Below are 13,577 nucleotides of genomic sequence, written 5' to 3'. Positions count from 1 at the left end.
CTCTCGACTCCACGACGCATATCCCTCCCACTCATGCCAAAGGTGAGAGAAGAGCTCACTCGCATGGAGCAGCAAGGAGTGATTTCAAAGGTGGAGGAGCCTACAGCTTGGTGTGCACCCATGGTTGTGGTGCCCAAGAGCACTGGCAGAGAGGATTTGCACCGACCTCACGGAGCTGAACAGGTCAGTGATGAGGGAGAAGCATACGCTACCATCTGTCGAGCACACATTAGGACAGCTTGCAGGAGCCAAGATCTTTTCTAAACTCGACGCCAATGCTGGATTGTGGCAGATTCCGTGAACCGAAGAATCCTCTCACCCGACCACCTTCATAATGCCATTTGGGCGGTACTGCTACAACCGTCTCTGTTTTGGATCCTGGAGGGCCTGGAAGGTGTTGTATTTCCGATGGAAGATGTGCTCATATGGGGTGCCACACAGGGGGAGCATGATGAGAGGCTCAGGAAGACATTGACACGTCTGCAGGAGGCAGGGGTGACCCTCAATGACAAATGTGACTTCTCAAAAAGCAGGATAAAGTTTCTGGGACAACTTATCGACGCCACTGGAGTCAGTGCAGACCCTGACAAGGTGGGCGCTGTGAAAGCCATGGCAGAGCCCAGTAACGTCAGTGAGGTAAGGTGCTTCTCGGGAATGACCAATCATCTGGGAAAATTCCTGCTTCACCTGGCGGAGAAAACGTGCCCCCTCAGAGATCTATTGAGGAAGTCAAACATGTGGGCCTGGGGTCCACAACGGCAGCAAGCCTTTGAACAGATTAAGGCTGAGCTCACAACACCGCCGGGTCTTGCCTTGTATGACCCAAATACAGACACACTCGTCTCAGCAGATTCATCTTCATACGGCATGGGTGTGGTTCTCCTCCAGCGACGAAATGAAAAAGACTGGAAGCCGGTGGCATATGCTTCGAGAGCCCTGAGCAACACCGAACAGCGGCATGCTCAAATCGACGGCATGCTCAAATCTCACAGGCCCACAACGTGGGCCTGTGAGAGATTTGCAGAGTTCCTTTTAGGAAAGGATTTCCACGTAGAGACAGATCACAAGCCTTTGGCTCTCCTGCTAGGCTCAAAGAGTCTGGATGAACTGCCACCTCGCATACAGCGTCTACGTATGCGGCTGATGAGGTTCTCTTACACCATCTCACATGTGCCATGCAACTGCAAGAAAAATCGCCACTGCTGACGTGCTCTCCAGAGCGCCAATCGAGAACACAGTGGAGGGCTTACAGGAAGAAGAGGTGAGCCTGTACATGGACACTGTGATGGCAAACCTGCCAGCTACAGACAAAAGACTTAAAGAAATAGAAACACATCAGGATAAAGACACTGTATCCCACACACTGAAGAGATATTGCAAGGAGGGCTGGCCCGATAAATTCTCCATACAAAGAGCATTCCGTCCCTACCTGCCATTCTCAGGTGAGCTAACAGTTAATGAGGGTTTGCTATTTTACGGCTGTAGAATAGTAATATCAGTGTCACTTAGAGCAAAAATGCTGAACAAACTGCATGAGGGCCACCTGGGACTCACTAAATGCAGAGAGAGGGCCAAGCAATCTGTGTTTTGGCCAGGCCTTAGCAAAGACCTGACACAACTGATAGAGAACTGTGATGTATTCCCAGTAAGAGTTCCTAGCAAGACCATGGTCCACTGTGGGGGCAGATCTATTTCAGACAGAAAATAATAAGCACTATCTGGTCATTGTAGACTACTTTTCCAGATTCTTTGAAGTAGCCAAACTCACTTATACAACATCTGAGGCGGTGGTGGAGCACCTCAAATCCATGTTTGCACGTCATGGCATATACCAGATATGGTGCGCTCAGACAATTGGCCACAATTTGCATCCGAGTACTTCTGAAAGTTTGCACGAGAGTGGGGTTTCAGCCATGTTACATCCAGCCCCCACTTCCCACAAAGCAACGGTGAGGCAGAGTGGGCCGTTAGGACAATCAAGGGTATCCTGAAGAAATCCAGTGACCCTTACCTTGGCCTCATGGCCTACCGCGCCGCTCCTCTGTCGATCGGAAACAGTCCAGCAGAGCTCCTCATGGGCAGAAATATTAGAACACCTGTCCCTGTCATCCCATCTCAGCTTAACCCGGGCTGGACAGACATGAACAGTCTAAAAAGAACTGAATAGGCATACAGACAAAAGCAGAAACTGAACTACAACCGTCGTCACAGAGCTCGAAACATGCCACAGTTTACCTCTCCATTGTCACAAATACTCACAGGCATTTTATTTTGACATTTTATTCATTGTCCAAATTCATTTCAGTAGACTTGGAGAAATAAAAGTAATTTTCCTTTGTTTACACATTCTTTTCGACAAAATAACTATTTACAATCACAAGTAAAAATACATAAAAAGCATACAAACCAAAAACAAAATCACGTCTTTCTAAAAGACATAAGGTACGACAGCTACAAGAATGGTGAGACCAAAAGCAAGCCAAAAGACCAAAGTTATACCGCTGGGTGAAATACAGGGCCAGTTCACACAGTCCAAGTTCATCTCTGAATAGAAATGTATTGCTGTGGCTGGGTGTGTAAGTCTCTCCAATCCATGTTTACAAAACGGTAACACTGGCAGCTTCGGGGCTTGGGAAGACATACCCCAGGTCATCATGTTGAGCAGAAGAAGGGAGACATGTAACGCATTGACGCATAGCTCATGAATGGGCAGAGGTCTCTACCATTTTCTGTCTCACACAGTTTCACCTCTAGAGTGTTTCGTTTGGGGTAGAAACTACTTGTAGGCCATTTCTGTTATCATTTTATACATATCTTATTTGGAGTACTCTGAAAGGAAAACTAAACAGACAAGAAGAAACAGAATGCTTTCTACCGTTCTCCAAAAGGAATTCAATGGATGAAAAATGTAAAGGTTAAGAATGGATGACCAGTGACCAAAAACCCTATGTTGACCCACTTTGCTCGAGATTACAATGGGGACATGTGACATGTGCCTCCCATGAGATTGTCAGAATATATTATTTCACTTAATAGTCCTACATTCCTTGATCAAAACCAAGTTTACCCCCAAGGGAGTGAAATAAGATGGTGTCTATGCCCAGAGTGGGTTAATCCATTCTTAAAGAGACAGAACTTTGATGGTGGCCACACTAACACTTCCTGTACAAGAACAGGGGCCCTCAGAGGAAAAAAAGTTGACATGCAAGTATCAAGCATCAAACAATTCATTTGTGGGGCAAAAAAAATAAAATGTATGTAAAACGTCAACTATATTGGTGATGATCCAAAGGCATGTCATGATTCCCCCCTACAAATTTGACAATGGTTGGCAACATACTTTTCTATTTTGCGGTTGACACAAGCATAAACACTGTTGCTCTGTTCGTCTGTCTAAACGACAACAGAATATAATACTGATTCACAATGCACAAATGAGGATAATTGTTGTGGAAAAAAGTATAATAATAAAGTGACAGAATCTGCAACCCCTGATAGAGATAGAGCACGAGAAAGAGAGGGAGAGAAGACTTTGGTCTGGGTTTTCTCAGACAAACAGGGTAAAACAAGCTCTAGAAAACGGTTCTCAGTCATCTACTCAGAATCTGATATAGACGTTCTTGTGCTACAGAACCAATCACACACATTTGGGTTGGGTATTGAGTACATCCCATTCTTTTTTTTCTTTTGTTTCACTCGGTCCAATAAAACATGTTAAAAAATAAACTTGTGCATCTACACAAAACTCAAGGCAGTAAAAATCTCAAAAATGCAGCAGCAATTACATTGTACACAAAGCAATATGCTTGACGAAGAGAATATAAATAAGTCAACAGCACTAAAAACAACAGAATATAACAAAACTTAAGATTCCTGCCGTAGACAGAAATGGGGCAATCACAACCTCAAATTCTCTTGTATCTATTCTAAAAATATTTAAAATAGCCTTTACATTAGAATAGTTGCTCATCTATACATAATCAATTAATTTATTGAAGAAAAAAAACATCCGTAATTATATATATCTATATTTAGATATATAGATATATATATATGCAGTTTATATATTAGCATTAATCAGTTCAAGTTTTTGAATGGCAAATCAATATTGTATAAAAAAACGTGATAGAGAGAAACTGACAGCTGCAGTGTCATTCCAGTTAAATACACCGCTTTAACTTTGATATAGGTACAATGCCCCGGTTTCCTGTCCCTGTGTAATCACACCCCTCTAAGCAGGGGCTTACACATTACCACTAATCCACATACAAGCCTGAGCTTCCAATACCAGCAAATCCTTGAAAATATTTTACAAAACATATTATTTTCTCCTTTTTTTAAGGACGGGGTGATCATTAACAAGGAATGAGGGGGTTGCATGCCGTACATTAAAAAATAAATGTCCTGCTTTGATGGCAGGTAATTCCATTTTTGTGTTATAAATCGACAATAAGCTAGTCAACACCGTCGAAGTGTTGAACCTTAAGCTTCTCTAGTAAAAGATGAATCATACAACTGCACTGAACCAAGGTGGCCTTACGCCAGAGCATTGGAGCTCAATAAATGTCTGCCTGTAATAATAAAAAGAACAAATAAAAGACAGCTACTAGTCTCCTATAACAATGTAAACAAAACACGTCAACATCAGCATAAACAATGTTGGCTGTTAAAAAAGGCATTCCTGTGTCTTAAAGCGTGCCATGTAAAGCTTGGCGGGTGAGTGTGTGTATACGATGCTCACCTAATAACAATGATCAACTGAAATCGCAGCACATGTTTTGTTACCAAGCTCGCTGAAAGTGAGTTAATGTGCCGTTTTTGGGTCGGCTCTTTCGACATGACATGCAACATGCTGCTAAAGAGGTCCATAGCTATTCTGACGGGACGTCCGGAGACCCCCAGAGAGACCGGGATGCGGGACACTCACAGGATCACCAGGACCCCCTCTGCTGTCCTTTTTCATAAAGCTTAACAAGTAATTAAGTGCTCCACAATAACACACACACAATCACACACACACATACACACGCACACACACGTTAAAGTAAGCATAGGGTCCGCTGGCGTCTCTTGGGTTGGATGGCCTCCAGTTGTCGTGGCTACAGTAAACAGTGCGAGTATCACAGTGGTGATAAAGCCTTTTGCCAGTTCTAATCAAATTGAATGTGGTTTTCATTTGTTTCGACCAACGTCCATCAGCAGCTTCTGTTTTTGGCTTTAACAGTTTGACATCGGGGCCTATAGTCAAAGGTTTACTGTTCTTTTCAAAACGTTTAAAACGTGGCATCTTGAGGCAAACTTATTGCCTGGAGATTGGACAGCAGATACATTCGATTTTCTTTAAAGACAGGCTCGCTAAATCTGCTTTCTGCCAGAAGTAGCAAAACCATTTAAGAAACAGAAACTATGGTTTGACAGGTTTACCTAATTAAAAAATGTAGCATGGTGATCATCACAACTTTGGATTATATAAAAGCCGCTTAAAAACTATATATGATTCTACCTTAATTTAGGAAATATTAAATCTTATAAGAGATCACCTCTAGCAAAACGCTAGGTTTCTTTCTGTAGAACAGCCGCTTGCTGATAACGGTGAGCAAAAAATCCAACCAAAAGACTGTTGTGAACGCGACGTAAAGCCCAGCTATGATTTCTCAGGCTGCTTTATGTTCAAGTAAACTGCTAACACAAAAAAGCCGACCACCGAAATACTGAATAACAATAACACACTGTAGCTTGCCCCATAAAAAGCACTCTGGACTGCTAAGACCAAACCCAACCCCTGACATTTAACCCAAGAGTCCAGCGGGCTGCAACCAGTCCCTCTCCGTTGTCCCGCAGACGAGTCCCAACCCTTGTCCAGTCTTTGATCAATGTCCTCACTCAAAATCAAGTCTTTAAAATGAATACCAAGTATAAAAATAATCCATTTGTACATGGCTTGCACAAGGCTGTGTGGAGCTGTAATATCGACAATCTCCTTGGGTGGTGCTTTGACGTTAGGAAGCGAGGTGAAGTTCATCCAGGAGGGAGTCAGAGTCCAGGGCAGTGTGGGTCCGTGTGTGGCTGTTGAATGAAGGCCGGCCAGGGGGGGAAAGTGTGCTCTGGCCAGACGTGGGGCAGCTAGCTCCGTAAGCCCGTACACCACGGGAGGGGCCCAGGTGCTCTGTGTGCTGCGATGAGGCCACCCCTACACGGCCGACACCTGTTCATCTAGAAGAGGAGAGAGGAGAGAGGCGTCAGGGGAGATCCTAGTCGGGCCAAGGTGAGAGATTATAAAAGCACATGGCGTCTAGGAGCTGTGTAGCAAACAGAGTAGACTGGAAATCCTTTGGAGAATGAATTAAAAGGCCCCGAATGAAGAGGTTCTGCACACTTGTAATGATAAGGTTCAACCGTAGGTTCAAAAACAATATTGTACGTCCATTGGTTGGTTGGTACGTCCAATTTCTCAACCTATCCAACTATTCCGGATGCTCTCACACAAACACCTTCCTCTCGCTCTCTCCAGCAGGGATCCACAGCCTTTGTGATGCATAATCCAAACGCTGTAACTTCTTCAACTCATTTCCAGCACAATCCCTTTTGGGGCTGAACTTTCACTCTTTGCGTCTGTACTGGAATGAACACATCCCCCCCCCACCCCCGAACACACACACACACACACACACACACACACACACACACACACACACACACACACACACACACACACACACACACACACACACACACACACACACACACACACACACACACCATCACCTACCATCCTCACTGTCTGCGAGGCCCAGGCGCGGCGGCGGCAGGCAGATGCTAACCGGTCTGGAGCAGCCCAGGCCGGCGGCGGCCCCCGGCGACCGCCCCGTGTCCCGGTGCTGGTTGCTGTTGCTGTGGCTGTGGTGGTGCTGGAGGCTGGCGGCCAGCCCCCCCCCCCCCACCCCGGGGCTGTGCAGCAGCCTGCTCCTCTGGAGCGCCACGCTGTACTCGGGCGGCTTGAGGTTGGGGGGCCGCGGGGGCGGGTCCGAGTACCCCAGGTCCCCTAGGGCCAGCCCCTGGTAGCCTGGAGGGGTGGGAGGAGGGGCATGGTAACGCTCGTCCCTGCCGCCCCCCGCCGTCACGCAATACACTGAGCGATGGCCGTCGGAGGGGGGGGGTGGGGTGGTCGACCCGAGGGTTGGGGGAGGGGGAGATGAGAGTGGGTGTAGGGGTGAGGGTGGGAGGGGGTGCAGGGGGGTGAAAATAAAGGAAGGGGAGAACATAAATTAATGTGATGTTTTGACAGCACAACAACGTGGAAATCATAAGAAAAGACATCGAGACGCGACGGGTGGAGTGGCAGCAGGGGATGGCTCATGGGGCGACGCGGTGAGCTGGATACATGTCTCGTGGTTCCTCCAAAACTGTACGTCTCTCCATAGAGGGTCTCATGTGATCATTCAGGGGGCTAGAACACACGTCACCTCTCTGCAGGACTAAATGTGCTTTGAGTCAATTCAAAGTAGGGCTGGTCATCATCAGGGGTCTGCACTAACGCATGAGCAGATGAATGCATCTTGAATGATACGATGGGAGCACTCCATCAACTTAAGAGTGTAGAATGCAGATACTAGCGCACAGTCCCTTGTTACTACCTGAGGGGATCTGGGACCTCACTGTCTGAAAGCAGGTACGTCTCAATTCAGAGGTTCTGATAATAATAAACTATTATTTCAGCATAAAATATGTTTAATAACTGTAAGCAGCTTTGGATAAAAGTGTCTGCGAACAACTGCATAAAACATGGTCAAACGGCAGTGAAATGACAGTATAAAACTAGTTCTCACTAGCTGCTAATAGCTACCAAAAAACTGGAGCATCTCAATTAAGAACCCTTCAAACACTGAATTAAGGACTAGTGATGTTATAATCAAGCTACCACTCCTAACACACACACACACACACACACACACGCATGAATAAACATGCACAGTGAGGCTTCAACAATCACGGGGAATCAAACTCGCAACCCTCCCCTCACCTATCAGGCCCTTGTCCGTGCTCGACGTCACCGTTTTGTAGGCGGGGTCTGCGCCCGGCCCGGCCCCCTCCTCGTCTGCGGGCGAGGGGGGGTTCCCGGAGGCGTTGCGGCGCTTCACCGTGCCGTAGTTCCCCTCGTTGGTGTCCGACAGCGAGCCGGACGACGCCCAGCTCTGCCGCGAGCGCCCGCCGTAGCCGCCGCCGCTGGACTCAGAGTCCCTGCTGCCGTGGCGCGCGTGGCCCCCTGCCCCCGCCTCCGCCTCGGACCCGGGGCCCGGCGGCGGCGCCTGGGGGTAGCGGTAGCCGGAGGCCAGCAGGGCCGGGGCGGGGTGGGTGCCGTGGTCCCAGGGCCGGCAGGACGACAAGGGGAGGCTGGGGAAGGAGTCGTGGGAGGTGGAGGAGCTGGAGGTCCAGCTGCCGCGCCCGCTGTCCAACACAGGGAGGCCGGGGTCCTCCCCCGCCGCAGAGGAGCAGGCGGAGGGAGGGCCCAGACGACTGCTGGCCAGAGGTGAGGGGGAGCTGGGGAGGGACAGAGAGAGACAGACAGAGAGAGAGACAGAGACGGAGAGAGAGACAGAGACAGAGACAGAGACAGAGACAGAGACAGAGAGAGAGAGAGACAGAGACAGAGAGACAGAGACAGAGACAGAGACAGAGACAGAGAAAGACAGCGAGAGAGACAGAGAGAATGAGGGACAGAGAGAGAGAGACAGAGAGAGACAGAGAGAGACAGAGACAGAGAAAGACAGCGAGAGAGACAGAGAGAATGAGGGACAGAGACAGAGAGACAGATGTTTCAATGAATATTTCTGAATTTAATGTAATTTTCTTGTGTTGTGTTTGGGTGGTGTCAAAATGATGTACGAGTTTACATTGGTATATCCGTGAAGGCTATTTACTTATAAATTGGGGATGGAAGGAGGTATTGTTTGTGTATTGGGAGCATTTTGTCAAATAAATCATGTTTAAAGTCGTCACAATCTCGATAAAATGCCATGTACAACACACACACACACACACACACACACACACACACACACACACACACACACACACACACACACACACACACACACACACACACACACACACACACACACACACACACACACACAATTCAGACTGTGAAGTGTTGGCAAACTACAAATTAAGCATATGTATGATCATACCTTCTAGTAATGATGTAGCATTTGAACAACATGCACTAATTTGAGAACAAATTTTATTAAACAAAAGATAGAGTGCTCCGCTGGTTTCGCTGACTCTGATGGAGAGCACTGCAGAAGATCACATTTAACCAATAACAGATGAGCATCATGCACAGTCAATTGCTCAAAGAGATCCTGTCCTCCTCTGCCCACCCCCACCACCCCGAATGGACTGCCCTTTCCCCTCTGGCCTGCCCTGCAGGGTGCGCTGTTGAAACACTTTCAGAAGAATGTGTCAACAGTCAGAGAAATGATATTTGATAAAGGATACTTAGATTTGGTAATGGTTTATCTTGGATCTCCTTATTGCCTCTAACAAATACAGGAGCACCCTCCTTTACGTCCATGGACCAGTCCCACCGGTGTGCGTGTGTGTGTACACAAAAACACACGCAAAGGTTGTTCGAGGCATCCGTCTTCCCATGAAGACCATTAAACCACTAGGCCAGAAAAGGACTTGGGGTGAAAGGTTGGATGCAGTAAAGCAGAGTGAACCTCTCTTTAAGTGTCCGTAAAACACACTGGCTCTTTGTTCTTCATGCAACATAGACAACCTTTTAAGGGTCAGCCAGCAAGACATAACTTGCATTTTCTTTCCCCCTCTCTCTCGACAGGATGGGACATAGTAAAACCTTTAAATAAAAAAGTCTCATTGCAATGTACATTTACTAGCTCTTGCCACTGAAATACCCTGCTGCCGTCTGTCAGGTGGTAAAGCGTTGTGATAAATGTACACTCTGGGCTGGGTTTCATAAGCCCACGGTTCACTGCTGTGCTCTGGATGTATGCTGGCTAAACAGCAAGCCTATAGGAGATGACTGTATTTCATACACAGGCTGACGGATTACTACAAAATAAATACATAAATAAATAAAAGGCTAACTAGAAGTCAGTCTTATTCTGAAGGCTAACTGGGATGGGGTCTGGTCCTGAAGGCTAACTAGGAGTGGGTCTGATCCTGAAGGCTAATTAGGAGTGGGTCTGAACCTGAAGGCTATCTAGGAGTGGGTCTGGTCCTGAAGGCTACCTAGGAGTGGGTTTGCTCCTGAAGGCCAAGTAGGAGTGGGTCTGGTCCTAAAATAAGCCAACTATGGGCTGTTCACTTGGCAGGATTCAGACGTCTACCTAAATCAAATCGATTTAGTAGAAAATAACTATGAAACAAAAGCTGCAAAAAACATGCAAATAAATACAATTGTCTGTCGACAATTTATAGTATATAAAGAGAGGGAGGGAGAGGATATTAAACAAAGGACGCCTGTAAAATAATTGTGTGTGTGATGACCTCCAGCTGGGTTTGTATTTTAATGAGGGGAGGACAAAGTAATAGAGAGTGTGTGTGTGTGTGTGTGTGTGTGTGTGTGTGTGTGTGTGTGTGTGTGTGTGTGTGTGTGTGTGTGTGTGTGTGTGTGTGTGTGTGTGTGTGTGTGTGTGTGTGTGTGTGTGTGTGTGTGATGAAATGAGAATCAAGCAGGAAACTACCGGGCTGTGTGGAAGTGTGGTTAACAACCTCTGATTTGCGCTCTGCATTCTGTGGGTGCTACCGATGGAACGCTTTGATATTTCACAGCCTCACTATCTCACTTGGATAAACAGTCTGCCAGTGCCGAATGTAAATACAAAGAATCAATGAAGCTCAGTGAGCGTGGCTTTGTTACCTTGTGCAAGGATGACCGTAGTCCTGTCCGCCCGTCCGCGCGGCGAAGGCAGCATGGTGGTGGGTGGTGGTGGTGGTGTTGGAGCAGCTGCTGTTGTTGCTGCTGCTCTCAACCATGGCTACGCCGGTGGCAGCCACGGGGGCCGTCGTCGTCGTGGTGATGGCGGAGCGGCTGCCGTGACACCTGTTGTCGTCGGGGCCGGGCGTGAGCATGGAGTCCACCGAGCAGATACTGGAGCGCGAGGAGATCTCGCTGTGGCTGGAGTCCGACAGGCTGTCTGCCTTACCGGCCGGCAGCAGAGCATAGCCTGGTGTGTGGGGGGGGGGGGGGGGCGGTATAAGATGTGAGGAACAATATAATAATCTGAATCGCCATTGATTACATTGAGCGCTGCCTTTCATTAAGGAACAACCAAAATACATTGTATGATCCACCTGTGTGGATCATACAATGTAGAGCGAAGGAAGAGAAGAGCAGCAGTAGAGGGAAGGTAGAGATGAAGAGAGGAAGATGGAGGAAAAGACATGAAAGGTCCAGGGAGTGAAAAAGAGGCAGAGGCTACTATTTTTCCAAGCCTATTCACCCTAATGTAAAGCAAGGCAAAACATTCAATGAACCATTCTTTCTTATTATTGTACTTAAAAAAGAGCTACACTAAATTGTTATTGCACATTATTTAACTTAGTGATCAACCCATGACGGATAGCGTTGAAGCGTATAGCTGTCAGAAAGTACTACTAACTTTAGGATAAACGCATGCTTTTATTAATAAATGTAACCTCCATTAACTACCATCACATTGCAAGAGGACCTGGGAGCAGTGAACAACCATCCTGCCTCACAATGACATGATGATCCAAAAAACGACGTACATTAACAGTAGAGTAGTGTGTTCCCCGCTGTGCTTTTGGTTCAACAACTACTCTGTTGTGGTTGCCACAGTTCAATTCATAATGCCTAAAACAGAAAGACATTTAACGAGACCTGCTGGGGCCTGCTGTTGATTGTCTACAATTTGAGGTTGGAAAACAGGCCACGTTTCGATTTTGAACATTAACAATCGGTAAACGTCTCTGTGTTTACCTCACCGAACACAACCAAGCAATACAAAACAGCGCTGAAAGCAGCGTCCCTGCTGTGAGCACAGGGACAGATATCCAAGCTGTCTGCCATCACTACGGATGACCCTGCTACCTTTCCCTGCCCAAACGCCTACGCACATAGAAGAAACAACTTGTAAAGTGCAGAACTACATGAAATGTTAAGCCGCCAACTCTTTTTCTGGAACAAAGCGAGTCAAGTGCAGTTTTGTAATGGGCGGTGTTGTTTGTTTCCAGTAACTCGGCTCTCTTTGACAGTCTGTGACTCATCTGGGCAGCCGAGCGGGACCCTGTCACTGGAGCACCAAGTCCTGCTGTCGGGGACGGAGTCGCGTGGGAACGCTCTGATGTGTCACCCATTTGAACAAATAACATTCAAAAGAACATCATCTTGACATTTTCACTATCGCATTGGAAAAAAAGAAAACCTTCTCGCAAATAACTTGCTTTTGTAACATTCTTTATCAAAAACCTTTGTCCACCTATCAAATCTCCTTTGTGTGGGTCCTTTGTGGATACCGTCTCCCTGTCTGTGAGTCAGCGCGTGCTGCTCCTGCGCTGTCTGTCCTTGCAGAGCCAAAGGAAAGGGTTGGGACTGAGCGCCCTCCTGCCTCTCAGCTGTCCCTGCTCCTGACCTGGGGGTGGTGACCCCAACGCCTGCTCCTGCTCTCCCTCCCCAGCCCCGAGAAGCAACCTGACCGGCCTCTCCCGGGAAAGACTCTTCTCCCTCAGTGCCCGGAAAGGTGACGTCAGCCGCCTCCTCAACAGAGACCCCGGGGTTCTGCCCCTTCGGGGGCTGTCTGACTCTGCGGCGGGGCTGCCCAGGGTCGTCTGGCCCTGGGGAACAGAGGGGGGCCTCACAGACCTCCGCCCTGGAACACGGGGGCCGCTGTCTGGGGCTGTCGTGGTGGGACTGAACCCGGGTAAGCCTGTCTGTCTCTGGACAGAAAGGTAGCTGCACCTCCTCTCTGCGCCTCCGTCTGCACTCCTGCCCCTGACGTTTCCCTGAGAGGACATCTCTTCTTCCGCCACAACCACCTGTCCTGCTTCTCTAATTTCTTCTCCTGCTTCCTTGCTACTGCTCCTCTCTTCTGCCTGCATCTGTCTCTCTGCCTCATCTCCCTCTCTCTGTCTCTGCGTCTCCTCGGTGCTGGCCGGCCTGGTCATCAGCAGGATGTGCTTGTGGAGGAGAGCCCCACCTATGCCGTAGCTGCGCAGGCTTGCCGTGCCCGCCTTGGTGCTGGCGTCGCTGGTCAGCGAGGACGAGGAGCCCGACAGGTTCATATGGCTGGAGTTGTGGGACTTGGCCACGCCACCTGCTGTACAGGAAGATAAACAGAGGAGAAGACACCCATTCCTTAGTGTGCCAGATGAGCAGATTGGCTCTCACATTCATGATTGATTGGAATTGTGTTTTTTGGTACCGTTGAATCCGCCCACGTTGCATCTATTGCACTCCTCACTTTATCTAATCTGTGTTGCTTCTCAAAGTTTCTTTCTCGATAACTAGGGCCGTTTCACCTTGGCCTTCAGAGGGCTTTGATTAAGGGATACATACTATATGTGGGCCTGTGAAGCACTTTGAAGACTAT

General features: G+C 47.9%; 1 protein-coding gene across 7 annotated transcripts in view; it reads right to left on the bottom strand.

The window, feature by feature from the left end:
* Window positions 1-1,473: 1,473 nt before the first annotated feature.
* LOC130385669 (rap guanine nucleotide exchange factor 6-like) overlaps window positions 1,474-13,577 on the bottom strand; it is a 90,352-nt gene continuing 78,248 nt past the window's right edge. For 3 of the 7 annotated variants that reach the window (XM_056594291.1, XM_056594294.1, XM_056594295.1), the window contains 5 exons: window positions 13,185-13,304; window positions 10,886-11,192; window positions 8,021-8,538; window positions 6,770-7,129; window positions 1,475-6,213 (listed from right to left, as the gene is read on the bottom strand). In XM_056594291.1, the coding sequence (XP_056450266.1) occupies window positions 6,191-6,213; window positions 6,770-7,129; window positions 8,021-8,538; window positions 10,886-11,192; window positions 13,185-13,304 (1,328 nt within the window). In that variant the 3' untranslated portion in view covers window positions 1,475-6,190. Of the gene's footprint in view, window positions 6,214-6,769; window positions 7,130-8,020; window positions 8,539-10,885; window positions 11,193-13,184; window positions 13,305-13,577 lie in introns of all 7 variants that reach the window. The other 4 variants (XM_056594297.1, XM_056594298.1, XM_056594296.1 and 1 more) reach the window with 3 other exon arrangements.

Source organism: Gadus chalcogrammus, chromosome 7 (assembly GCF_026213295.1).
Source record: "Gadus chalcogrammus isolate NIFS_2021 chromosome 7, NIFS_Gcha_1.0, whole genome shotgun sequence".
Classification (NCBI taxonomy): domain Eukaryota; kingdom Metazoa; phylum Chordata; class Actinopteri; order Gadiformes; family Gadidae; genus Gadus; species Gadus chalcogrammus.
This window is presented reverse-complemented; position numbering and strand designations above follow the sequence as displayed.